The sequence below is a fragment of the Chelmon rostratus genome, chromosome 24, assembly GCF_017976325.1.
Source record: "Chelmon rostratus isolate fCheRos1 chromosome 24, fCheRos1.pri, whole genome shotgun sequence".
NCBI classification, from domain to species: domain Eukaryota; kingdom Metazoa; phylum Chordata; class Actinopteri; order Chaetodontiformes; family Chaetodontidae; genus Chelmon; species Chelmon rostratus.
The window spans coordinates 6,261,797-6,288,869 of record NC_055681.1 but is presented as its reverse complement, the minus strand read 5'-3'; the positions used below and the strand labels follow the sequence as shown (position 1 = coordinate 6,288,869).

The following is a 27,073-nucleotide window of genomic DNA, read 5'->3' as shown; positions in this document are numbered from 1 at the left end:
GAGAGTTTCGCTCATGTCTTTAGCATGTCTTTAGACGTGCTGCCACTTATGCAGTCGCTCTGACCTGTGAGGTTGCGCAGGCCCAGCTGCCTCAGGCCGTAGTACCCGTCCCGTCTGTAGTTGAGGAAGATGGCCAGAGAGTAGCGACCCTCGTACAGCTTGGTGCCTCGGATGATCCGGAGGTTCTCCAGCGGCAGGTAGTCGAACTGGTTGAGAGCCACCAACACGTAGCCGGTCACTTCTCTGATTGACTGCATGGGAAAAAAAAAGATTATGTCGAGTGAGGCTTACATTTGATGGCAACAGGTTTCAAAGAAAAAAGGCTGTCCACTGTGGATAGTTTGATTTTGCATATTCACAAAACAAAAACCTGAAGTTCTTTGTCTGAAATGATTGTCATGTGACTGACGTCTAATCTAAAGAGTTGCTGGGGATGAGCACGAGTGAAAACACAGCTCTTCACCCTGAAATCCAGATCTTTGCCTCCAACTCCAAACTGCCTTTTTTCAGCCGTGAGTCTCACTCAAGGAAAACACTGAAGCCGGCGACGCGTTCCTTTCACTTTCTGTGCACGGAGCATGTTATTTGCATTTTGAAATGTCAAGCTCACGAAAACTTTGGACATACAGTCTGAAATGATTAAAAATGTCAGCTCGACTGCAGGCTGATTACACTTCTCATCTGATTAGTCTCTCTGCTGCTCTTTAAGGCCTGAGAGGCCATGATACCCGCAAACACGACGCTCCTCAAGCCAGCAAGTGATCGCACCTTAGAAGCCATTCATTTCAAATCCAAATACAGAAATCAGGCTTGTTTCATTTGATTTTACATCTTACATTTTAAAGGCATCATGTGGGCAGTCTCGATCAGGTGTGACTGAATACCTCAGAGACCTAAAACTAAACAAAGGGAAAATAATTTGCCATCTATTCGAGCTGATAGACCCTGGCAGAATACCTGAGTCAGACACACATAATATGAATGCTGAGTGCCTTGCTGAAGAGCATGGCAGCACTTAACTGTCTGCCTCATCGTGCATCAATTGACCTTCTCAAAAGTCACTAAAAATCAGGCTGATTACCTCTGTATTACGCACTTGATGAGGCAAATTAATTCAACTGCACATGCAGGCTGAAGGATGGGGCCAAGGCGAGCACTTTTAGTTTTTCAATATTTTTATCGCAAAACTCTCCAGGAAAGTAAAAAAAATAAAATAAAATTAGTTAAAATGAACCATAGTTAAAAGTCAACAAATCACAGTTATCACATTAACAGATGATCGCCCTACAGATCAATCGAGCACGGCGCCGTGCTTGCACTGTATGCGTGCGTCTTCTCAAACACGTCTTGGCCATGCAATATTCATCCGTTCAACAGCAGCCCGAGCTTACTTATAGACACATGGAAAAGCTGCCGAATGCACACACACAACAGCTGTTAAATGCAGTGCTGACACATTCTACCGACCACCACTGACAAGCCTAATTAGAACACTACATTTAAAAGTGAGGAGGGGGTGGGTGGGAGATAGATCTTCTTACATGGCTCAACGCTGACTTGTACAATGGAGGCATCGTTTGCAGCAGTTGGCAGGAGCAGATTTTTATTCCTGTGGCCTTTTTTTTCTTTTTTGGGAATTCAAAATGCGGTGCTCACACTGTCAACAGCTGCTTGTTTTGACGTTTTAGGCGTCACCAAGTGGGTGTCAAGACATGCAGAGATTTCTATAATCTCCCTATAGCTTCCAGCTTCCTCTGCACAGGAACCACTGGTGCAGTGTCAAAGATTTAATCCCTCACCGGCTTCCCACCAGTGAACACAACACTGATGCTCCCAAACTCTTAATGGTCATCAAATAAAAAATTCCCATTTACATGCATTTTAAATATTCATCAAGAGGGCACGGCGGTTCTGCAGCAACGGGCAGCGACAGAGACACCCTAATGACCAGAGACAGGCCAGATGATTGGTTAGGAGAGAGGGAGGGAATGAGTAATGCGAGGTTTGATTGGCTGCTGACCCCTGGGGGACGTGAGTGGAGACTGACAGGCGGCACGCAGCATGTGGAGTGCCTGCATTTCCGGATAATGCTCCGTAACTGAGACTCGCTTCTATATCGAGCGCTCAGCAAACACACGCACCTGCCAAGTTGGCCTATTGTAACGCGAACACAATGGGAAGGAAACAGACAGTAGAGGTGCTTATTAGCAAGATTACAATGTGTCAATCACCTGAGGAGAGAAAGAACAACATAATAAAAGAGAAGTAGAATCTATTTCAGCAGAGGCTTTGATTAGCATACTTATTGTAAAAAGGATTTCTATTGTGAGGTACTTCACTGCCTGTCAAGAACCCCTTGGTGAAATCATTTTCTGTCAAATATGTCATGTGATTTTTCTTTTTTCTGTTTGTTCCACAGTTCGTGGAACTTTATGCAACTCCATGCAACATGTGTGGCGTCTAAAAAGCACAGACGAGGCTTTCTTCACCTGGGGGCTTGTTGATCCGGCCCCGTGGTCGGAAGTCATGCCGTTTCATCACTTTGACTCCGCCGTGACCCCCTTGTTTACTGCTGGGGGGCCCGGGGTGCCTCATGAGCTCACCGGCTATCATTAACTGCGCCGTAACCCCCAGGTGCCTACCAGGGGTGCTATGACTGCGAACGGGGGAGGCAACCCGACCCAGCTGTAGGCATGCACTCGGCTGCTGGCAGACTCCACAGTGCTTCCACTGTGCCCTCTTCTCCCAGCCAGCCTCCGGGACCCGCTGGCAAAACCAAAGAAAAACTGTTTCCCTGTTGCTTAGCAACCGCAGGAAAGCCCTCCAGCGGGAGAGAGGGAGAGAGCGGGCAGAAGAAAGAAAAAAACAGACTCAGACAGGGTTTTTTTTGTTGTTATTTACCTAATTAAATTAAAGGATTACTCTGCCCTTTCTCAGTAATTTTCTTTTGCTTTGACACTATTTAATTTCCTTCTGTTGCCATAAATTGTTTTTTTTTTCTTTCTGAAAGCTTTCGAGATCAATATTTATCTGCATTCCTCTGTGCTGGAGGAGGGAGGAAGCAGGGAAACAAGGAGGAGGGAGGTCCGGAGGGAAGTAAACACAAGCACCTGCATTTCCCCTCCTGCCGCATCACAACTGCGCTCAGTTTCAGAAACACAAACACAGAAGATGAAGGATAGTACTTGGAGATGCTGCCCACTGCTGCCTTGCGGGTGATGTGCTCAGACTTAACAAGGTGGACGGGGGGCAGAGAAGCTGATGTTTTTCCCTTGTATTTTCTCAAAAAATATACACTTAACAAGGTGAGTGGGAGGGCTAATTTGTACCAACGAGGTGCATGAGCCCTCAATTGCTCACACAAACACAAACACACACACCTCATCCTCCCTCAAAATGAACCTCAGCTCGCAACATCAGAGCTGAGTGATTAAACTGGCTCAAAACAGGAAAAAGCGGTGAAATCTTTACACAGTCTGGCACAAATCCAGGTCATTATTTTAGATGCCATTTTGACTGAATCTTTTGATTCTAGCTTGACTCTGATGGATCAGAGTGTTTTTCTGTTGCGAGCGCCACAAAGGGTTTGTGAGGAATTTTGCCTTCTTCTCGGTTGCACACATCTCGACACACGCACACAGGCCTCAGATATTCCGCTAACCCCCACCTACGCAGGAAAATAAAAAAAAAAACAAAACAGGACAACAACACTGCCACGAGGCACAGACAAGACTTAGTCAACATAGGTCAACTACCCATGATGCATTGCAAGTTCAACATTGCCTCAAGCGCTTTTCTTCATCAATTGCAGGCAATTAGTGGCCTAGCGTGGAGCACTCAGTCAAACAGAATCCTGCGTGGCCCCGACAGGCTCGTTTCCTCTCGTCTTTCAGTTCTACCTCTGGGCGAAATGCGAATCTCACATGTTGGTAAATTGCTCTTTGCATCTCTGGGATGCACTGCAATGAGGCCGAGGCAGGGGAGCCAAAAGTGCTTCATTTACTCCACACAACATAATCATGATAGAAGGCGGCAGCGCCGTGTTGGAAACAGAAACCGCTCGATGCGAGGCTGTGAGTCGCAGGCACCTGTAGCCCCTCCAGATATGTGGAAATGTTTGCTCGCAATATGGAGACACACTCGCATGGCACTACGCGGGGAGGAGGGCTATTTGTATTCAAGCCAGTATTGAAATGAACCAACAATTGCATTGCAAAGTAAACAGTTTTATCAGTTAATGAATCGAGACCTGCTTTGCGAGCGCACAGTCGATTGTTTTGTGTTGGTACAAAGAGAGCAGCCGCGTCAGAGGTGAATACTAAACCCGGATTAAAGATGAAGAGGGTGACTGTTGGCTCACCTGCATTCATTCATTCAAACTCTAGATGTGACTTAACAGACACGTATGTAAGCTAATTTACCAAACTGCATTATGTGTTTAGGCTAATAGCCTGTATCTCCTCTATCATTTTTCCATTCAACAAGCAGGAAACCAACTGTGCCAACACAGCCAATAGTTTTGCATACAAATTCCTCCACTTCCAGTCTTCCCAAGAATCGCCTTTGGGCTGCAGATTTAGAGAAAAGTGGCGCATTAGAGAATTTAAGAGGAAGAATTAAGAGTGGTTTGAGTTAAAAATATCAGCTCTGGACGCTCTCTATCTGGATATGTGCATTTATTATTGAACTGAATTAGTCACCTTTTACATCACCAACATTAGTGGAAGTAGATCGTTCTTTTTTTTTTTTCCTGTTCATGTTGATCTTGATCACCAAGGTCAACACATTCAAAGAGAATTCAATATGAATAAGAAGGTCAGGATCTTTGATGCCACGAAACTCAACTTACTGACGATATTACCGGAGTCTAATTCCACTTTTCCACAATTCCAAAAAAAAAAAAAAGAAGAAAGAAGTGTACATGCATGTGGAAGCCTTTAGCTCTTTGCTTTCATGCATGTCAGCTCGTGGTGGGATGGAAGACATTGTGATTAGATTATTAACACTGATGCATCCATGTGCAAGCAGCATTTTGCCTTTATAGCTTGCCAAGATGTAGGTGATTTCAACTGCTGCACACTCCACTGCTGAATAGTTTCATCTCATGGTTCCTAACCGAGGAGTCGGCCCCCTGCAAAGGTTCAGGTCAGAAAAATCTGAGATGAAAAATGAGGCTGGAAAGAAGAAAATCAAACTTCTGCTGTACAAATTTGTGTTCAATTTTTTGGACTTTGGACTGAATCCTTGCTTTCTTTGTGAAATACTGGGTCATGTGACCTCTTTTGGCCTTCAGCAGTTATTAAGATGAAACCATCTGAGAAGCTTTGAGGTGAAATGTCTTTGGTGGAGCCGCTAACAACATTTTTCGAAACTTGATGAGGGGCTCCAACCTGACACGGCTTTTATTTATTTTGGTGAGGGGTCACAAGCCAGAAAGTCCGGAAACCACTGGTTTCATCTCTGACGATTCGCTGTATTTTACAAACTTGGTATATCTTTTCTCATGTGATCTGAAAAGTCACTACACAGCTGTTTATGAAATCGAGTAGATTTCCCTCTGAACTTTTAAAGCAGCATAAAATGGAAATATTCAAAATCGTACATGGAAATGTGCAAATTTACTTTCCACTTCTGTTTTTCTGAAAACAAGCACTGAAGCTCAAAACCTTATACTGATTGAGTCTGCCACCCATCTGCACGTCTCACTATCATAACCCAAAGGCTCTATGGGCATCACGGGGTTAATTCTCTCTTATTTATTTCCTCAGATTTAATCTACCCTGGTCTCTCCCTCTGACAGCATCGCTTTCATCAGGCTAAGCCGATTTGGACAGATTCTTAAACAACATTGGTGGGGCGAAGCAGCTGGAGCACCAAAAAAAACCCACAGCTTTGTTATCTCAAAATAATGAGATATTTAAATCATGCTCATGAGAAAACAATGCTTGATACCTTGAGATAACGATGTAATGCAATTGCTATCTCGGGCCTGCAAACACGAGCCCTACAAACCGAGCTGCCGCCTTGCGATAATGAGATAGTTTGGACACGATCGTGTGAAAACAGTTTGATATTCTCGATATAATGGCACAATTAAGTTTTAATCTCAACAAAACCGGCCTAAAAATAGAAGAAGCCGCTCAGTTTCTGTGAAGATGCAAATATGAGACAGTGAGCAGGTATGGAAGGATGAAGGAGGTGAAGAAGGTCCAAGTTAACGAATAAATAACAATCTAGAAGACCAAAGAGAGAGAAGTTTAGGGTTCGGGGGTGCAGTGTAGTGAATCATTTGCAGAAAGCGTGCAGTGATAAGGGGAAGGCAAGTGGAGCACAGAGGAGATATATTTCAAAGCATAATTAATAGTGCACCTGTTCCTGTCGTCTGGATGAGTGAGAGTGTAAGTGAGGTAGATGGCATGAGAAGGAGGGATAGGAGGAGGATTCAGTGAAGGTGGGAGAAAAGGAGGAGGGCGGGAAAAGGAGATGGAGAGAGGGGGGATGGCACAGCAAAGTGGCAAAGGAGCGGAGGAAGGGGGAAGAGACATCATGCAGGAGAAAAAGTATAATGACACCATTATAAAATACAAGAGATGGGACACATATTATGGTGATTATGGCTCATTTCCATACATATAGAGCACTCTGCCAGTGAGTCAAGGAGAGTGCAGCGGCGCATGGCAGCGGCAAGACTGCCGCCTCTCCACAGTTTGATCCGACTGCAGCGCCGGCGCAGTCTGACTCCTCCGCACGGCAGCAAAGTCAATGGGCAGGCAGGGACCTGTTTACCAATTCGCTTCAATGAGCTCTGTGAGAGCAGTATGCGCTCCTTCACCTCGCGCGACTGTTCGGCTGCTAAGTATGCCGAGAGCACTCGGGTGTGACATTCAAGATTTTGAGAAATCCTGTTTAAAAAGAAAAAAAAAATCAAGGCCTTTGAGAGGAGGGCCATTGACTTTGAAATAAATGAAAATCCAGCTGCATGAAATGTCACCGTGAAAATGACTGAGTCATTCAGTACAGGTATTTGTGCAGGGCGGGGGAGGTTTTCTTTTTTCTAAAGGACTTGTGAGAAACATCTCAAGTTTGGCGACGGTACCCTGAGGTACTCCTGTGAGATGAATCAACAGGGTGAGAAACATGCAGGTGAGGGCGGGGCTTTCCCTCACTTCAAACGGAAACCACATCAAACATGGAGGGGCGTGCGTTTTGAGCCCACGCACCACTCTTCATGTTGGTGGCGCCGAGCGGCTTGAAATCTACTCCCTTTAAGGTATTTTAGCTTCTCCACTGGCGCATCATGGAAAGTCCATTTCACTGCTCAGCTCAATCAAAAGCCTTTAGCTGGACGGGGGGGGAGCAGCTACTCTCACAGCGTTCTGAATTAAGTTACAGTCGTTATTGTGATCAAAAAGCCTCATCCAAGTTAAGACGAGGGCCAGGAGAAGGTGAATCAAACAGTAATTCTTCCTATTTTCTAAAAAGAGCTCACTCAACTTCAAGTGCTTTTATTCTCAATTTAGAATGAGCACATTAAATATTGAAACTTTATTTAAAAATGCTGATTCACGAGTGCAATGAAGTCCTTGATAAAAACATGTGTTATACTGGACATACTGAAGGGCAAGTTTTCAGAGTCACACACGTCTTTCAGTTTCCCCACTGCCAGCGAGTGTTGACAATGACTTTGGGATGACACAGTGGTGTTAGTGTGTGTGTGTGTGTGTGTGTGTGTGTGTGTGTGTGTGTGTGTGTGTGTGTGTGTGTGTTGATATCCAGGGGTGTGCCTCCAGCAGCAGCTGAGCTACTGGCTTTCGGCGCTGATATTTATTGTCTCAGACAGCCCGACAATCTCATATAAGCCTGTTTCATGAGCGGCGTCCGTGAGGCGTCTGCGTTGTCAAGACAAATTTACAGTAAAGACCCCGACTCTGAAATTAAAATTACCAAAGGGGGAAGTTTGCAGAACATTAGCAGGCAAGCCTAAAACAGTGATAGCGCAGTACAGTATCTGATCCCCAAGCCGCAGTGGAAACACTAATACATAACTCATGAGGCGAGGCTGTTGTAGCAACCCAGCAACAGTCGCATGGCGTATCGCATTATGCTGTAGCCTTTGGGGACCCTACATAATGCAGTTATGTGACAAAGCTAGTGCACGTCAGCCACAGGCTGGCTTCTGCCCACTTGACAGTAGCTATTGAGGGGAGAAAAGTGGGAAGCATGTTATCTCCTATTGCACCTAGCTCCTGTATCTCATATTTAAGCCCCTCATTATTCATGGTCATCCCATGTTAGGACAGAGATTTAGAGAGCTGGCAGGATCCCTGAGGGGAGGGGCTAATCTGCTGCACGGGGGGGCCGTCGCGTCCGGGGAGAGGAGGAGGAAGGGGCAGCTGAGTGGCCTCCGAGGCCCAATGTCAGCTCACTCCTCTGGGGAAGAAAAGGTGCTTACCGGCCCTTCCAAGTGATTGATGATTAGGCCCGGTGCAGAGGTGGGATGCAGCCATGGGCAGACAATGCAAGACTTTGCTGGGATAATCCATTTATGTCAATGGGGGGGTGAGGCTAAAATGTGTGAATTCCCAGCGTGGAAGGTTGTGAATGTGTGGAAACACAACAGAAGTTACAGGTAATGATTGTGTTATGAGAGGTCACCGAGTGTGGTGGTTGGTATTGTCTGTGCTGTTAATTTGAAGGTCCACTTCCTGTGTTCTGTTGTGTTGGCTGTAACTTTACGTTTTGTTTTCCTGAGGCTCCCTTCCCCCCCCGATGCGTCGAGGAGTGATTGGGCACACCTGAGTTCACTTCCTGAAATTAGGACGCCTATTTAACCTCTGCGGAGACGCTCCTCGACGCCAGAGTATACTTCCACGTACCGTGGTATCAGTTGGTCTCAGTCTCCTGTGGTATAGTACGTTTTGATAGCTTGCTGAACTTTTTTGATTAATTGTTTGTCTCTTCTCTTTTTGTTCCAGTGCCTCCCTTGCCCACACAGCCCAGCACTCTCTGGACCTCTCTGAGTTCGTGTTTTGTTTGGACCTCACGCTGCCAGCGATTGTTTCAGTTATTGCCTGTTGTTGCAAAATAAACTTTTGTTAACCTTCTCCGTTTCCGCTCCTGGGTCTCTCTCTGCACCCGCCGTCACAGAATACTCTGGCCAAACATGGACCCAGCGGATTCGGACCCCTTTCGAGCGGCGCTCGCCCATCAAGGACTACGTCTCGGCCAGCACGAGGACATGCTGCGGGGAGTAATGGAGGCAGTACAAGGTCTCAGCGTCCAAGTCCGTGACCTCACCGCTTACCTCAGCCGCACGGACACCCGTGGCTCTCCTTCCTCCCCAAGTCCCACACCAGCGCCACCCCCACCGGCAACCGCTGCAGCCCAATCTACCTCTCTGTCTGTCTCTCAGCGTGAGCCGTATGTGCCGGCCCCCGAACCCTTTTCAGGTGAAGTTGGTAATGCTGGGGGGTTTATCTTGCGCTGTTCACTGGTATTTGATCAACAACCCCTTAGTTATCCTTCTGATAGAGCTAAGATAGCTTATACAGTTAATTTGTTACGGGGCAGGGCAGCGCAGTGGGCTACAGCGTTATGGGAACAGCACTCCCCCATTCTCTCGTCTTTCGACAGTTTCTCGAGGGAACTTAGTCGTATTTTTGATCATTCACGACAGGGGCAGGAAACTGCTAAACGCCTATTCTCCTTGGCGCAGGGAGCGAGATCAGTGGCAGATTACTCTATTGACTTCCGTATCGCAGCTTCAGAGAGCGGGTGGGGGGAGTTAGAGCTACGAGGTGTTTTCTTACGGAGTCTTTCTAGTGAGTTAAAGGACGAATTAGCTTCCAGAGATGAACCCGATTCCTTAGAGTCATTAATCTCCCTCGCCATACGCATAGATAACCGCTTGAGAGAAAGACAGAGAGAGAAAGCCCAGACTCGCCTCTCTCATGTTCACGAGCCAGCTTCCCTCGCTCCCCCTTCAGCCAGTGGCGGATCCTCCGGCCACTCCGCTGCTCCCTCCACATCCTCCTCTCACCCTTCGGAGCCCATGCAGTTGGGTCGGACCCGTCTCCACCCCAGCGAGCGGCAGCGACGTTTCAGCCAGCGGCTCTGTATCTACTGTGGCCAGGGAGGTCATTTTCTCGCTAACTGCCCTCAGACGCCAAAAGGGCAGGCTCACCCGTGACGGAGAGCGCACTGGTGAGTCAGACATCCCCTAATCCCAGCTCTCCCTCCCGTATTACCGTGCCCTCCTGTCTGCTTTGGGGTCGTGAGTCGCTTCCCATGAGGGTTCTGATTGACTCAGGGGCAGACGAGAGCTTCATCCACACCGAACTAGCCACCCAGCTTAAGCTCCCCCTTGAATCCCTCCCGGTGCCCAGAAATGTTACCGCCTTAGACGGCCGACGTATAGCTCAGGTCACTCAACGTACGGTCCCGGTCACGCTCATAATCTCTGGGAATCATAGAGAAGACATCCAATTCTTCGTCATTCCTTCCCCTCAGATTCCCCTGGTGTTGGGCCTCCCCTGGTTGCTTAAACATAACCCCCAGATAGACTGGACTACAGCTAGTATCTCCACCTGGAGCCCATTCTGTCATGCCCACTGTCTTCGTTCGGCCAACCCCTTTTCTTCCCGTGTTTCTCCACCACCTCCCACGCCCCCTGTCCTTACCTCCGTGCCTCCCGAGTACCATGACCTAGCCCCTGTGTTCAGTAAAGAGTTAGCCCTGTCCCTGCCTCCTCATCGCCCCTACGATTGCTCCATAGACCTCCTCCCTGGTGCTCCTCTCCCTTCTAGTCGGCTGTATAACCTGTCACGCCCCGAGAGGGAAGCCATGGAGACATACATCCAGGATTCTCTAGCCTCTGGACTCATCCGCCCCTCATCCTCTCCGTTAGGGGCTGGCTTCTTTTTTGTTAAGAAGAAGGACGCCTCCCTTCGCCCCTGCATCGACTTCCGTGGACTTAACGACATCACCGTTAAGAACAGGTACGCTCTCCCTCTCATCGACCCCTCCTTCGAACCACTCTGCTCCGCCACCATCTTCTCCAAGCTTGATCTGCGTAACGCTTATCACCTCGTCCGGATAAAGGAGGGTGATGAGTGGAAGACAGCTTTCAACACACCGTTAGGTCATTTCGAATATTTAGTCATGCCTTTTGGTCTCACCAACGCCCCCGCTGTCTTCCAGGCTCTCATTAACGATGTCCTCAGAGACATGTTAAACCGGTTTGTTTTCGTTTATTTAGATGACATATTGATTTTCTCTCGAGATCTAGAGGAACATAGACAGCATGTAAGACTAGTGCTTCAGAGACTTCTTGAGAATAAATTGTTTGTTAAAGCGGAGAAGTGCGAGTTTCACTCTGACTCAGTGGGTTTCCTCGGCTATATCATCGCCAAGGGTCAGCTAAGACCCGATCCTGCCAAGATCCAAGCTGTCACGGATTGGCCCGTTCCCACCACCCGGAAGGAGTTGCAGAGGTTTCTCGGCTTCGCTAACTTCTACCGCAGATTTATCCGTGACTACAGTAAGGTAGCTCTTCCCCTCACTAGACTTACTTCTGTGAAAATCCCCTTCCAGTGGTCTCCCGATTCCCAACAGGCTTTCGCCCAGCTTAAAGCACTGTTTACCTCTGCCCCGGTGCTCAAACACCCCGATCCCACTCGTCAGTTCGTGGTCGAGGTGGACGCTTCCGACTCCGGTGCTGGTGCCATCCTCTCCCAGAGAGACCCTCAGACTCACAAACTGCATCCCTGTGCTTTCTTTTCCCGCCGCTTATCCCAGGCCGAGCGGAATTACGACGTCGGGAATAGAGAGTTGCTGGCTGTGGTTTGGGCGCTTCAAGAATGGAGGCACTGGCTGGAGGGCGCTACGGTTCCCTTTTTGATCTGGACTGATCATAAAAACCTCGCCTACTTACGCACCGCAAAGAGGCTTAATCCCCGCCAAGCCAGATGGGCTCTGTTTTTGAGCCGGTTCAATTTCACCCTCTCCTATCGCCCCGGCTCCCGTAACACTAAGCCCGACGCCCTGTCCCGTCTCTATGCCCCTCCCCTGGACTCGGAACATCAGGATGTCATCCTCCCGCCGGCTTGCATCGTGGGTATGGCTACATGGGAGATCGAATCCCTCGTGCTCCAGGCGCAGAAGCAACAACCGGACCCTGGTTCCGGTCCCCCCGATCGCAAGTTTGTCCCGGATTCGGTCCGGTCGCAAGTTCTCCAGTGGGCTCACTCCTCTAGACTTACCTGTCACCCTGGTTTCCACCGCACCCTCCAGTTCCTCCGTCAGAGCTTCTGGTGGCCGAGGATGTACCGCGACACCCGTGCATTTATTGCCGCTTGCTCTGTCTGTGCCAGGGGAAAAGCTTCTCATCATCCCCCTGCGGGGTTACTGCACCCCTTGCCCGTCCCAAGCCGCCCATGGTCTCACATCGCCGTGGACTTTGTTACTGGTCTTCCTCCATCTGAAGGTAACACTGTCATCTTAACTATTATTGATCGCTTTTCCAAGTCTGTGCATTATGTTCCCCTGCCTAAACTGCCTTCTGCCCTCGAGACTGCTAGTCTACTCGTGACTCATGTGTTCAAGCTTCACGGAATTCCCCTCGACGTGGTCTCGGACCGGGGTCCACAGTTCGCTTCCCAGGTGTGGCAGGAGTTCTGTAAGGCGGTGGGGGCCACGGCAAGTCTGTCCTCTGGTTACCATCCCCAGAGTAACGGCCAGACAGAGCGAGCTAACCAACATCTGGAGTCCGCTCTTCGCTGCGTGGCTGCTCATCATCCCGTCTCTTGGAGTACACACCTGCCTTGGATAGAATATGCCCACAACTCCCTCTCCTGTTCGGCCACAGGTATGTCACCGTTTCAGTGCTGTTTGGGTTATCAACCTCCCTTGTTTCCCGAGCAGGAGACTGCGGTATCCGTCCCTTCTGTGAAGGAGCACCTCCGGAGGATTAAGGAGGTATGGCAGTCTGCCAGAGCTGCTCTCACCCGCTCCACGGAGAGGAACCGACGGCTGGCCGACGCTCGCCGCGTCTCCGCCCCCGAGTACCGACCGGGTCAGCAGGTGTGGTTGTCGTCACGGGATCTTCCGTTGGATGTCGAGTCACGTAAGCTCTCTCCCCGTTTTGTCGGCCCATTCGAGGTGTTGAAGGTCATTAACCCGTCTGCTGTCAGGCTCAAACTACCAGACTCTATGAAGGTCCACCCCACCTTCCATGTTTCTCTGTTGAAGCCGGTGCGTTCCAGCGAGCTCAGCCCGCCGTCCGCCGCCCCGCCTCCCCCCCGCCTCATTGACGGTCACCCCGCCTACACGGTGTCACGGATATTGGATGTCCGTCCACGCGGTCGTGGTTTCCAGTTCTTGGTGGATTGGGAGGGTTACGGTCCGGAAGAGCGTTCCTGGGTCTCCAGGGGGCTCATTCTGGATGACTCTCTCCTTCGGGACTTTTATGCCGCTCACCCGGACAAGCCGGGTAGAACGCCTGGAGGCGTTCGTTGAGGGGGGGGTACTGTGGTGGTTGGTATTGTCTGTGCTGTTAATTTGAAGGTCCACTTCCTGTGTTCTGTTGTGTTGGCTGTAACTTTACGTTTTGTTTTCCTGAGGCTCCCTTCCCCCCCCGATGCGTCGAGGAGTGATTGGGCACACCTGAGTTCACTTCCTGAAATTAGGACGCCTATTTAACCTCTGCGGAGACGCTCCTCGACGCCAGAGTATACTTCCACGTACCGTGGTATCAGTTGGTCTCAGTCTCCTGTGGTATAGTACGTTTTGATAGCTTGCTGAACTTTTTTGATTAATTGTTTGTCTCTTCTCTTTTTGTTCCAGTGCCTCCCTTGCCCACACAGCCCAGCACTCTCTGGACCTCTCTGAGTTCGTGTTTTGTTTGGACCTCACGCTGCCAGCGATTGTTTCAGTTATTGCCTGTTGTTGCAAAATAAACTTTTGTTAACCTTCTCCGTTTCCGCTCCTGGGTCTCTCTCTGCACCCGCCGTCACAACCGAGGACATATAAATCACACCTTCTCTCACACAGAGCGCTGCAATCTCACAAAAATACACTCCTACATGTACAATCACACTTTATTGCTCTACATACACCACTGTTGTCTCACAAAACGAAACCTTTCCTCTCATTATACTCAGCCATGATGGTGCATGAGGGAGAGGACAACAGCATATCTGAATGAGAGTCGTCGTGCATGTGAAACAGAATGATGAAATTTTGAGTTTCCCTGAAACACAACATGGCTAGAGCTTTATTTAGCTACATGTTCATAGCTCTGGCCATCAGTTTTATTGATTGCCGATGACACAGTGCTCACAACGAGACCTAAATGTCCTGGAAGATGCGTGGACGAACGTGGCAAGCCAGTCGGGAACTCTTGCCAAGGCAACCATTATACCTGCCTTTCTCTTCAGCTAAGCAGCCTTTCTCATTTAAACCACCCTCATATGCTACGATTCGCCACCACTGCCTCACAAACAAAGGCTGATTTTCATTCTGACACACGGCAAACTGTAGAATTTTTGAACTACGATTACATTCAGGCCAGGTAACCAGGCAGCTGTGGGACTGATTACAACCATGTCAGACTTGATTTGTCTTGTCTCTTTATAAAGTGTGTGTGTATGCGAGTGTGTGTGTGTGTTGGTTAGAGAGGGTATTTGTCAGCCATTTTGCCTCAGGGGAAAATTATGGCAGTGGTATCATCAGCGGTTGTGAAGCGCGCCACGTTTCAGCGCTGAACTACTTCATTACTCTGGAGCCAAATTGCCCTAATCGGAGATGGATGTCCTGATTTGTGGCGACACAAAGTGTGTGTGTGTGTGTGTGTGTGTGCACGCGTCTGTCTGTTTGTGGACGTGTGCGAGCTGCAGGTGCATCCCTGCACGCATGTGCATGCGTTGTCATAGGGGGTGGGCTTGCAAAATAAATCAATTTGACTTGGTAATGAAATCTGAGATAAAGCACACATGACAAATGCCGGCTGCGACACAAGATTGCTCAATTTGATATATAGCACAAAGTGGATGCCTGAAGTTTTGCCTGGTTGAATGACAGAATTCCCCCTTATAGAGGGGAAACGTCTCAAGCCAAGTGCCCCAAAGCGTCACACTTGAGAACAGTTGATTTTCAAGATTTAAAGATTTAGAAGTAGATTTTCTGCTTTTGTGTGTGTGTGTGTGTGTGTGCGTGGTTTCTGTTTCCCAGCCTGTGCACACAGAGTGGCACTTTAGCCTATGAGCACTTATCAGGAATGCTTTTTCTTCGTACGGGGGTTAAAGCTCTTCTTTCGGCAGCCGAGAGCGTTTTTCCCCCGATGGATGGATGTTGAAATCAGTCCTGTAATTGGACGCATTCACTCTGCACAGGTGTGAGCATCTTTACATGCAGCAACAAAAGGGTTTGCATGAACGTGGCTCAGTCGTCACCACAAAGCAACAACATCGTCTTTGTTATGATTGTGAGAAAAAATGTTTGCAGCACAAACGGTCGCACTAAACTCTTACAAACATCTCTGTATCCCACTGACTTCTATTGAATCCATCATGATGGACAAATTTAAGGATGCTTTTCTGGATTCACTGCGATTTTAGGCCGACTCGCAGGTCAGAGGTCACCTTTGTTCGACTTTGACTGTCTCCATTTGCACAGATGGCCCACAGAAACACTGCTGCTCTATATTCGGAAACAAAGAAAACATTATTCTAGTGTTTCATCGCCGTGTTTTGCACAACATTACACGACCAGACAGCAAATTGCAGCATCGCTCTCACAGACTGTTTACAGTTTGTGAACTCTTTTTATCACATCCTTTTTCGGGACTGAATATGGAGCAGTTTTGTTGAAAGGAAAGCTAATGTGAGCAAACTTTTAGACGTGAAGGCCCTCTGCTCATCAGTCCTTCTTTGGGATGGATGCTTGGATCAACAGTGTCAGCACTGGTTACTGAACCAAGTAGTTTTCTTTGCCTAAACCTAAACCACGGAGGTGTCAGATAAGGAGACACTCTCGCAAGTTTTCCTCCTTTATCTCTGCCAGAACTTACTTCAGCAACTCAGCCTCCTCCTCTCTTATTCCTTACTGAACAATATATGAAATCATATTCTTTCAGGCTTGTTCTGGCTTCCCTCTAAATAACGTATTTACGATCTGAGTGATATGCGCATGCAGTTTCCTGTTCTGTTCACCTCGAGGGGTTCTGGATGCAATCCCAGCTGGATAGAGAGCAAAACCTACCCTGCAACAAATAAAACTGTAACAGTATCTGTGCGATAATGTTTTGAACTTTGTGATGAGATTTTTTCTGGAATAAAGAGGCACACTTTTCGCTTTTCATGGAGTACAAAACAGGCGGCAGAGTGGATAACTGAGTGGAATGGAAATGCATGGAATACGTTTGCAGCCAGTATAGAAATAACTCCTGAGGCGTAAGTTGAGGAGTACAACAGAGGAGTGTTTGCCATCTGCATAAATATTTCAAGAATATGTACAATACACAATGTAATAACAAATAGGACAGACTTGACAGTAAGTCTAATGGAATTACAGTCATTTCAGGACAGTGTAACAGCAGCACAAAGATAAAGTAATGGACTGGAACAGAAAGATTCGCTCTCCAACCGATCTGGGAGGAGCTGTGGATGGTGTTCGCTGCTCTGTGCGCTTGTCTGGTGTGATTTTTAGCAGGTAGTTATTTGCCGCTTTTGTCTCGTCTCTTAAACTGCTGCATTGTTTTCTTGAGCTGACACAATTAGCCTGCAAGCTCCAAACAGACAGCGCTTCTCAAAAAAATAAAGAGTGATGACGCTCTGCAGCCATGCTTGTAGCTCTGTGAGGATATGCTTTGAGCTGAAGGCACAGATTCGTAACATAATGCATACATGTACACAGAAACATCACTGAAGAATGCAATCTGCACCTTCCTCTGAGCATAGCAGGAGCAGCCAAATGCAGGGCTTGTTTTCCCAAAGCCAGTTGTGAGAGGCTGATACTTGAAAGGCATTGGGAGAAACAATTTACACACATCTATAAATTAATTGCCGCCAAGATTCCGGGAGCTCTGACTGGCCAGATCGGATCACAGACGTGACACACACCAAAAGTGACTGCACTGGGAGAAACTTTACATCCCAGTTGCTACACAACATATAATGGAGCCAAAGAGGACAACAGCAGCAGACTGGTATTAACGTACTACACCCAGTGCATGCATTTGGGGTTTTTAGCGCTTAAGTGCATGTTCAGGCGCCACCTGGTAGAGAATCAAATGTGTCCCACATCTGAATAACGCACACTCCTCACACATAACCCACACTTGATGCACACTTGCACTAATACCATTTAGGAGGGGTTTTTTTTAGAGCTAAGTGTACCCCACAATTCATCAAATATCTGCTGCAGTCTAATTGTCGGTAAGTGTGCTGCTTTGAGATGGCTTACGAGCATGAAGACGTTGTAATCACTGTGATGTTCTGATTTTAATGTGAATACAATCAGATGATTTGCTGTGTGCATCGTATATGTATGAATCTTCATAGTAACTAGTCAGTAAGTTGGAGTAAAAAAAAAGTTGGAGTTTCCCTCTGAGATATCACAGAGTGGACATATTAGTTTGAATTTAAGGGAAATAGTAAATTGGATGAAAGTGCAATACTAAGTCCAAAGAAGTCTGTTGTTTCTTTTTAGAGGAATAAAACCAATAAGCTCGACTTTCTCTTGGTTTATTGTTGCTAACAGTAGATCGAGCCTTTAGGTGAACTCTTTGTGAAGCACAAGTATTTAGAGTATTAAGTATTAAGATTTATGACATGGAGATGCTGAAGTACTATATGAGGGCGCTTTGATTAAAATCATCCACCAAACTACATAATAATTCACGATATTTTTCTCCTGTCATCTTTCTGCCACTGCAAACTTGATTTTCCACTTTCAGCTACTTTTTTGCCCCTCTTTGCATCCCGTACCACAATCATTACCCCTGGAATAGTGAAAATGTGTGACAATATGAGACTATCAAACACGCTGAATGTTATGCATGCGCGACAATGTGTAACTTGGAGTTCATAGGCAAACACATCACCTCAATCAACATTGAAGCTCGATAGAATTGAGAAAATTCAACTTCTATGGGCACCGCCGTGTGGAATATGCAATTGCAAAAAAACTGTATAAATCATTGCGAGTCGGGAAATCTTTAGGAAATGTCATAAAAATGCAATGTGCATGCATAATATATCCTTCAAAAAGGCAGAAGATCTCAGAGCACGGTTACACCAGCACTGCTGAGCACAGCCAGGCGTGAAGCTGTTCAGTCTCATGGACCGTCTCATAATGCAGCTATTCGTATGTTAGCAGCGAAGATGTGAGGATTTCACAAAGTTCATGGTAAGTTGTGAGAGACAAGACTGGAACAAGAGAGAGTCAATTATTTATTTGTGTTTTGCAGCGAGAGGTTACTTCTTGGCTTGGCTTCGCTCTTCCCTGCAGAAGTGTCAGACTGTTATTAGTTCTCTCAGCATTTCCAAACTTTCCAGGCAGTGCCGCAGGAAAAACAAGGTTGTTTGGGTTTTCCTGCTGGTCGCCCTAATTTACCCAGAGTTGTGGCGATACACAGACACGCAGTCTGTCGAAAAAACTATCCTGACGACTTGATGATGAAAGAAAATCTGTGTACTGAAGCCATGCTTCACACTCGGAGCTAACATCAAATCTGACTGACCATCTAACTGAGGGCTCCACGGCACTTCTGCAAATTTCCGTTTTTTTCAGGGCACTTCTAGAACTTCCTGTACGAGTGAGCTTAAAAACTGAGATTTATTTTTAACCTTGGAAACAGCAGTTGAGGCGAAGTCCATTAGCATGTAAGTGCTATGTTTTTGGGACTTCAGATGGGGTACTTGTGCAGGAACACGGACAGAAAGACAAAGATTTCAGGCCAGAAATTAGGAACATCATTATTATAAACCAAAATAGGTTTAATATCTCCACTGTACTGTGGTGTAGAGGTTTAAATATCACCCCAGACCAAATCTCTCTATGAGAAAAGACATTTTTTTGGATGGAAGCAACAAGCACATCCATATATCATAAAGTACATGTATTATATGGATGGTGAGATTTGAACTTCCACAACATCACTCAGTGATGGAAAGGCTTTCAGTTGTGAGGGAGTAAATGACCTCTTTAAGGCGATAAAACGGTAATATTTTAAGGGAAACTGTGTCTCTCAGTACTCATCAACCTCAGATAGAGAAGAAAGAAAAGAAAAGCAAGCAACTAGTATCTTCTCTTGGATTTACCTCCGAGAAGACGAAGACATGCGTATTCTTGTCATTTCCGGACACAAATTCTTCAAACAGTGCTCACTAGTCAAACTATTTGCACCTGGTAATAAGACAGCACAGGTAGTGAAGTGAAAGGAAAAGCCACACTGTTTGACATCAGCGAGTCAGAGAGAGTGGGAGACGAAGAGGATTGGCTGTGGGGGGGGGGGGTGACACCGCTTGGGCTTAATCCATTCCTCTTGGCCCCATGCATCTGCCACCATAATTTGCGATAATGACGGCATCCCAGCAGGGCCACTCTGCGTGGAGTGATTCGGAATTGATTTAGTGCATTAATTACGCCCCTGTTACGCCGGTGTCATGGACAATATTTTACAATTTGATAAGCAAAAGACGCGCCGTGGGATCATTTTGATGAATTGCGAGGGTTCGGTCGTGGCGCGCTTTTATGGTCGTACCTTTTAATTTAACGGTAATCACCTTCCCCCTCCACGCCGCGGAGGCAGCAAGACTTTAATTTCACCTCTGAGACCCCTGCTCCGCACCGTGTCTGCTTTGATCAGGCCCACGAAAAAGCAGGCATGCAGCCGACCACACACACACACACACACACACACACACACACACACACACACACACAGATGAATGCCTCCCGAGTACAATGGCGAGTTGTGTGCATGCATGTTTAATGTGCGTGTTTGTGTGCTCATCCATATGTTTCCATAATATGTGCCAGATGAATATGTGTGTGCCTGCATCTATTCTGTCACCCTCTGCATTGAAACAACAGCTCTGCGGTGCTGCAGGCTATTCAGCCAGGAGCCTCGTAACGAGCAGGAGCCGAGTCTCAGTCGTACCACCTACCGGGGGGGGGGGGGGGCTCCATCTAAACTGTGGGGCTGCAACTCCCACCAGAGCACCAGAGTCAGGTGAGGATTAGGTGAGAGAATTGATCTGCAGTCAGGGCTACATTATGACAATATTGTAGCTGTAAGCACACGTATTTTCTTTACAAGTGTAACATTTTGCATTACAGCATTTCAGATGGATTGTATGCTGTTGTCATCCCTTATCTTCCATTATCATCCATCCATTGTCCATAAGCTTGACCATGAGTGCCCGCAGGAGGAGCAGTAGTTGTTCACAAATCCTTAAATAAACATTAATATCCGTGTACAACTATATCAAAGTGGTTAAAGGGGCTGTTTTTAACCTTTTGCCACCCACTGTTCTGCCTTTGGGATGTTAGCACTGTGCAAAACTTTCTGAGCTACCAGCAGTATAAAGTTAGTTGAATGCATAATATATGTCTGAATAGTTTAGACTGTTATTCTGGTCATTTTCATGAAGAGCGTCCAGTCACAATGCGAGTGGACAACCTTAAAAAAAAGGTGTCTCCAGGGTATGAAAGGGTTAAAGATGATATGGATTATTGTGCGAAGAGTCGAAGTTTGCACAAGCAATTTCGCTCAAGGTGTTTTTTAAAACTTCTTCTCTCATAGGTGTCGCATTTCTTTCTCGTCGCCTCCGTTCGCTGCTGCAAAGACACGTTTTCCCCACAGTGAACATCAGGCAAAGTCCCGCTCCTTGTTTCAAAGCACAAAACTGAGAAGCATCAGAATGATCATGGAGGCCATGCACCTCTGCATTCAGGTGAAACTGCTGCACCAGCGGCTGTTTTGCTGTTGTAGCTTTGATGCTCATGCTAGCTCATGTTTATCATACTATGCAGTGGCCTGGCTTGATGGGGGAAAATGACTGATATGCCATGACATACTCTCACTCTTCCACGGCGACATCGTGCTCCTTGTTACTTTGATCATGAAAGTGACACTACTCTATATACAGTAGTATATCGGCTACAATATAGTATAGAATAGAGTATTTATAGTTTATATAAAAGAGAATATTATAGATCAAGATGAAACTGGCAGAAGGGTGGGACTGAGAGAAAAAGACCCAGTTCAGATCCATCTGCTACTGGTATGTCAGGGTCATGCTCAGGACCAGAGATTTTAACTTTCACAAAGCTGAGGCAGATAAAGGATCAATGAGACAGAGAGAATAAACGAACAAATTCAACCAAACAACCCCTGAAATCTCTCTGCTGCTACAGGATGGTGAGGGGGGATGGCAGGTTATCAAGGGGGATGCATTTTGGCCATTTTGCTGACAAGGGGGATGGCATTAGGCACGATAGAGCCCTTTCATCACCTATTGGTCTATGGTCATCTGTCAGGCATCAAGATGTTTGAAAAGGGTGGAAGAACACACACACAGACACACTTGCGCGCACACACACAGAAAAGGTGAAATCCCTGCATCATGGATTTGTGTAAAATGTCATTTTTCGCCAACAGTTGATTTGAATTTTTGAAACAACGTTTGTTCCAGCAATTTCCTGTTTTTAACTTTTTTCTGTCATAAATTTAATCTTTAAAGGAATTACAAATTTGCCTCGAAGGAAAAAAAATCTTGAAATGTCATTTGCCAGAATTGGTCCCCTTTTTCTTCCATCTCAACAAATCTAATGAAAGTGGAAGGAGGCTTTAATTTTCTCAAAAAGCGCTCATCCAATGGACTTCACTTTTGGCGGGTCGACTGCCGTGGACCTAAGTGAAACCCTTTTCCAAGTTTGAGCTGTCCCACTTCTGGTTGACAAACTACTCAACAGAGGAAAACAGCCACATTCCAATAAGAGGAAAGAGAAACCAGAAGCCAGAATAAAATAAAACACAGAGTACAAATTTTTCTTCTCTTGGACTTGGACGCCTCCGTTACCCCGCAATTAAAAGGCTATAAGATACATCAGGGTTGTGCCACTGTGATCTGGCAGTGTGCTGGCTGCTAATTATCCCAGCGTTAAGAGCTGCAATTATGCAGGCGCTGCCGGGTGAGGCCGCGAGGCGCTAACAGCCTCCAGTTCCAGGCGACAATCACCACCTTTTATGAGCTCCTCAGCTAGTTCAGAGGCTAATGAAACTGCACGATTCGCCCAGCTACCACGCGCAGCGTCACTCTTTGGTGAAGAGGCCCTGTGACAGCCATTGTGCTGGATGAAGCACGATAGTGTGAAACATCTGTAAAGAGCAGGGACAGGGGGGAGGAGCACTTGACCTCCTCACTGGCCCTGTCCTCTACCGCTCTCCATCTCGCCATGTAAATAGCATCTCTCACTGTGAGGGGAGAGCTCTCCTCTCGGTCTCACTCAAAAGGCCGGCAGCGCCGAGTCTGAGCCCAGAAAATAGTCGAAAGAATACAGATTGCCATGAGGAACTAAGAGGGGGTTAAATTCCACAAAACAAGAGTGACATGACAACAACCTGAGGAAATGAGATGTTTTTTCAAAACACTCGATGGTTAAAAGTATACGGACACCTGACTGTTCCGAGCCTGGTCTGTGATTTTTGTGTTGCCCATTTCTATGTAAGGGTGCTTCGATCCACTGATTTTAAGTGCATTTTCATTTTGCACATAAAAAATCCTGAGTGGAAAATTGAAAAAAAAAAAAAAAAGTCTGAATATCACCAAAAAGCTTCTTATAATTGGCTGATGTGGAAAAGTTGGTGCATCGATAAAAGCAATATGCAACAAAGTACAATGGAAACAGACTTATAATGAATGCATGAAAGCGAAAAGCTTCACAGAGTATGAGATTGAGGTATGATTACTGCAGTGAAGTCCAGAACAAATGTGCTATTTGGGCGTTTGTCCTCGGGAATCAGTAAGAAACGCTACCTGACAGCGGCAGAGTGTCACAACGACGATGCAGCTGGCTCAGAGAGCGGCTCAACGGCCGAAATAACGAAGAGTCTGACATCAAAGTGGATGTCAAATTACACACATTACAGATCAACCAGTTGCACATCATCCACAGGATCAATTATGCATCACACATGACTTATTCATTGCATTTGCATTCATGTCAGACGAACAGAGAAAATTGTGCAGTTTACTGGCGAGCTTGGTTTTGGCCCAGTGAGTCAGACATGTTAAGTGTGGGTTATTAGTTTCAGTCTTTAGTTGTGGAGGGTGGGAAAAACAGCATTTTCCTCCAGTGTTGGATGCCAGTTGGGTTTTGGCCTTTCAGATGCTGAACATAAATGATTGTGGAGCTAGCTATCGTGGAGCATCAGCGGACAGAATTATGGTTTTTCACAGACTGCTTCATTAGCATAGCGCCAGGACTGGAGTGGAATGCTATTTTAAAATGTTCAATCTTTAAATAGCGATGAGGGGAGGGTAACCTTCCTCAAATGAATACCTGAAACAAACATAAATCACATTATTCAGACGAAGCTTTCCACTTTATTTTCATTCCTTTGACGTTGAGACTGGCACTCTTGTAATTACATCATGTTTTGTTGTGTCTTCTGCGGTGGATCGACTAGCACCAACAACTGTTTATCTTGAAGTGCCCAACTCCTAATGTTTGCATAATGCTGGTGGATGAAAACATGCATTCATTTGCATTTCCTTTTGTTGATTTTCTGAAAAATCATTTTGATTATGCAAAATTTGGATTGAAACTTCTCCCTTGCCCTTATTCTTCCTCTCCAGGTGCCATCATCTGAGCGTCTTTCACCTGATGAATTCATTGACATCCCATCAGCCAGGGACGTCACACTGCACCCACACCTGACTGCTAACCACGGGCCTTAATCTGCTCCAACAGCCCCTACTCCTCTGGGAAGACTTCCCACCATATTTCAGAACCTGGCTGCAGGGATTTGCTCCCATTCAGCGGCAGGAGCGTGAGTGGGGTCCAGCAATGATTTGGGCTCAGTAGCCTGGCACGCATTTGGTGGTTTGGTGGTTCTAAACAAAATAAAGATGCTACACACACTTCCTGTTGACATTATTGAACTGCTGTCCCTGCAGCTCACTATTGTCCAATATTGTCAAAGATTTCCCTTCATTCAAACTAAAGAGCCCAAACCATGCAAAACATTCCCAGACCAAAAGCGCACTCAGGTATGTGGCCACGTTGTGTACCATGAGTGAGTGGTGGATGGATGGCAAACATCTGCTGAAGGACGCACTGTGAAACAAGTGTGATGGAGTGGAGTCTGAATTACTGCCTCGCAGTAAATTAATAGCATGGAGTCACGCTCTCAGACGGAGAGGAGAGCGATCGGATGAGTGCTGAATAATGACACGCGGAGACGCAGTAATCTCTGACTGGCACCCTGCAGGTTAGAGCAAGGACACGAAAGAATCCCAAAAAAAAAAAAGAAAAAGTGCAGGGTGGAGCTGACGAAGCCATGACGCCAATAACCACGGATTAAAGCTAGTCATAATATGTGAGATAAGCAACCTCTACCCCCCTAGGTGTATCCTGCAACCTCATTTTCACTCGAGTGCCAAATTCAACATCTCTGCGAATGTGACATCCACTCAGCAGGCTAAATGCGCACGCACACAAACATACATACACACACACACACACACACACACACACGCACGCTGATAGTTTGCTAAGCATATGAGGCAGCAGAGCAGAAAACGCGTGCCTCCACAATAGATTTCTGAGGATGTACGCTTTGAGAATAGCTGAGCTGCAGAATCACCGAGCGCTTTCATTCGCAGCTGAAATACAGCCCAAGGAAAATGGGAAGCCTTTGGTGTGAGGAGTCTCTTTTCTCTCCTCCCTCATTTCTTTTTATTTATTGTCTCCTCTGTTGCCTCGCTGCGCCGAACTGAACTCAGAGCCGCGTTAACCCTCTTTTTTTTTTTTTTTAAATGGGAGAGTTTGGAAATGAGTGCTTCTTCTTTAAAAAAAAAAAAAAAAAAAAAAAAACTGCTCTGTTTTCTCTCTGTCTCTCCCGGCTGGTGTTTGCCAGAGATAAGCTCTGTAAAGAGTGTCTCTGTCTGCATGGCGACATAGAGTATACACCTCGGTGACCGTGTCATTCATCTCTCTTTATTGCTGAAGCTTCTGTGTGTGTGTGTGTGTGTGTGTGTGTATGTGTGTGTGTGTGTGTTTGTAACTAACTGATGAATTCGGTCCTCCAGGGAGAAGTTTGAGACTTTAAAACACACCCTGTGACACACACACATGCTCCGCTGTGGCTTTGTGGACGGACATCCCCCGTCCCGCCGCTCTCAGCTGCGGCCCTGGCATCACGCCCTGTGTTTTGTAGCGCTAGCCGCCGGATTGATCCGGCTTTAATGAAGAGTCCTTCAGCCTAGGTGACATCATTAGCTGGTTGTGGGCCACTGCGGGCCACTTGGCACGGCTCCCTGCTTCACTTCTGGGAAAATGGGTCATTCCGAGTGACAGACAGACAGTGGCCGCGGGAGCCGGCCAGCAAACTAGACGGAGGGGGGTAAGCCAGCACGGCGATGCCCTTCAGACACCTGCGCATGGAAGAAGATATTTTATCCCTCAACCAAAAGTACTTCGAAACAGTTTTGGTGAGGAGTTTTTTTTACTATGACGACATATCTAAGATCAACGTCAGGAAGCTGATTTATTTAGCCGGTTATTTACTTGCAAAAAGAGTCAGTGAAGTTATGTGAGGTGTAGAAGACTTTATTAAAGTTCTTAACCAGAATTATTCGGTTCTGGATCATTAGTTGAAAACCAAATCATATTTAACAACTTTTTATGTAACTGCAAACAGAAAAACAAAACTCCATTATTAAAACAGACTGAAGAAGATTAAGACTTCAGATCTTTGTTATAAAATTGTGAGTTGGACCCAAATGGGCCAAATTCAGAAAACAGCTTTAGTGAAGTTTTAATGAAGGCAATATGAGCACGGACTGTCACCTAAAAACTACAGAAGGCTGGAAATCCTTAAACATCTGGTACATAATTATTTTTTGATTTGACATATTCGACAAAATTCAGAAAAAAAGTCATTCATATCTGGTACAACCTTCTGAATGTACAATGAGCGTTGCCCTGATTATTTCTAATATCGTACAAAACAGTTTTGCAACGTCCTGAAGCTTGTTTCGTACTTTTGAAGTATGTAAGCAAGGATTTAGTAACATGGAGCTACATACAAAGAACTTGTATCTAGTCTCTGGATCAGATGGAGGCTGATGAGTCCTCTGTGACCTCAGACCTCTGACCTGATCTGTGCAAATTCAATATATTTCAAGCTCGATTGAAAAAAGAGAGGAATTAAACAAGAAAACACAATGCCTTGCTCTCAGTCAGAAGTGATTTTTTTATGTGTAAAAGGGAGAGTCGGGTCAAACTGCATGAAACACTCTTGCTGTTTGGCTTCATCACAGTTCTGTGGGCACTGGAGGTCAAGTCAGGTCAGTGGAGGTCAGACACGAATGCTGCAACCTTCGACACAGCAGTTTGACAGCACTAAAAATGTTTCTCGCGACAGCAAATTAATCTTCAGCATAGATTTATCCTGACAGAATGGACTAAGCTCCACCCATGCGGGCCTCTAAGCTGGATAAACCAAACACTAAGATTTGTGAATACAAATTGTCCCAGATCTGATCCAGACTGGGCTATAAAGCGAACTTCATCACATTTCTGGCCCCCTTGCACCTCATGCTGAGGAGGAGGCGAGACGAAGGGAAGAGTCAGAGGGATGTGGATTGGAGGAAAGCTGGACCTGAGGAGGCTGCGGCGCCATCTCATCCATCTAGCTGTCAGCATCTCGCCAGGCAAAAATCAACAAGTCGTCCTCTCCGTCCCCGCCCTCGCCCCCTCTTTCCCTCCCTCTCCATCTCTGCCCGGTGTTGCCCCCATCCCCGCTCTCTCCACACAGACATATGCAGACACAAACACACCC

General features: G+C 46.6%; 1 protein-coding gene across 1 annotated transcript in view; it reads right to left on the bottom strand.

The window, feature by feature from the left end:
• LOC121627685 (receptor tyrosine-protein kinase erbB-4-like) overlaps nucleotides 1-27,073 on the bottom strand; it is a 247,084-nt gene that overhangs the window by 88,862 nt on the left and 131,149 nt on the right. Inside the window, exon 3 of the mRNA XM_041966711.1 lies at nucleotides 65-251. Coding sequence (XP_041822645.1) covers nucleotides 65-251 — 187 coding nt within the window. The remainder of the gene's footprint in view (nucleotides 1-64; nucleotides 252-27,073) is intronic.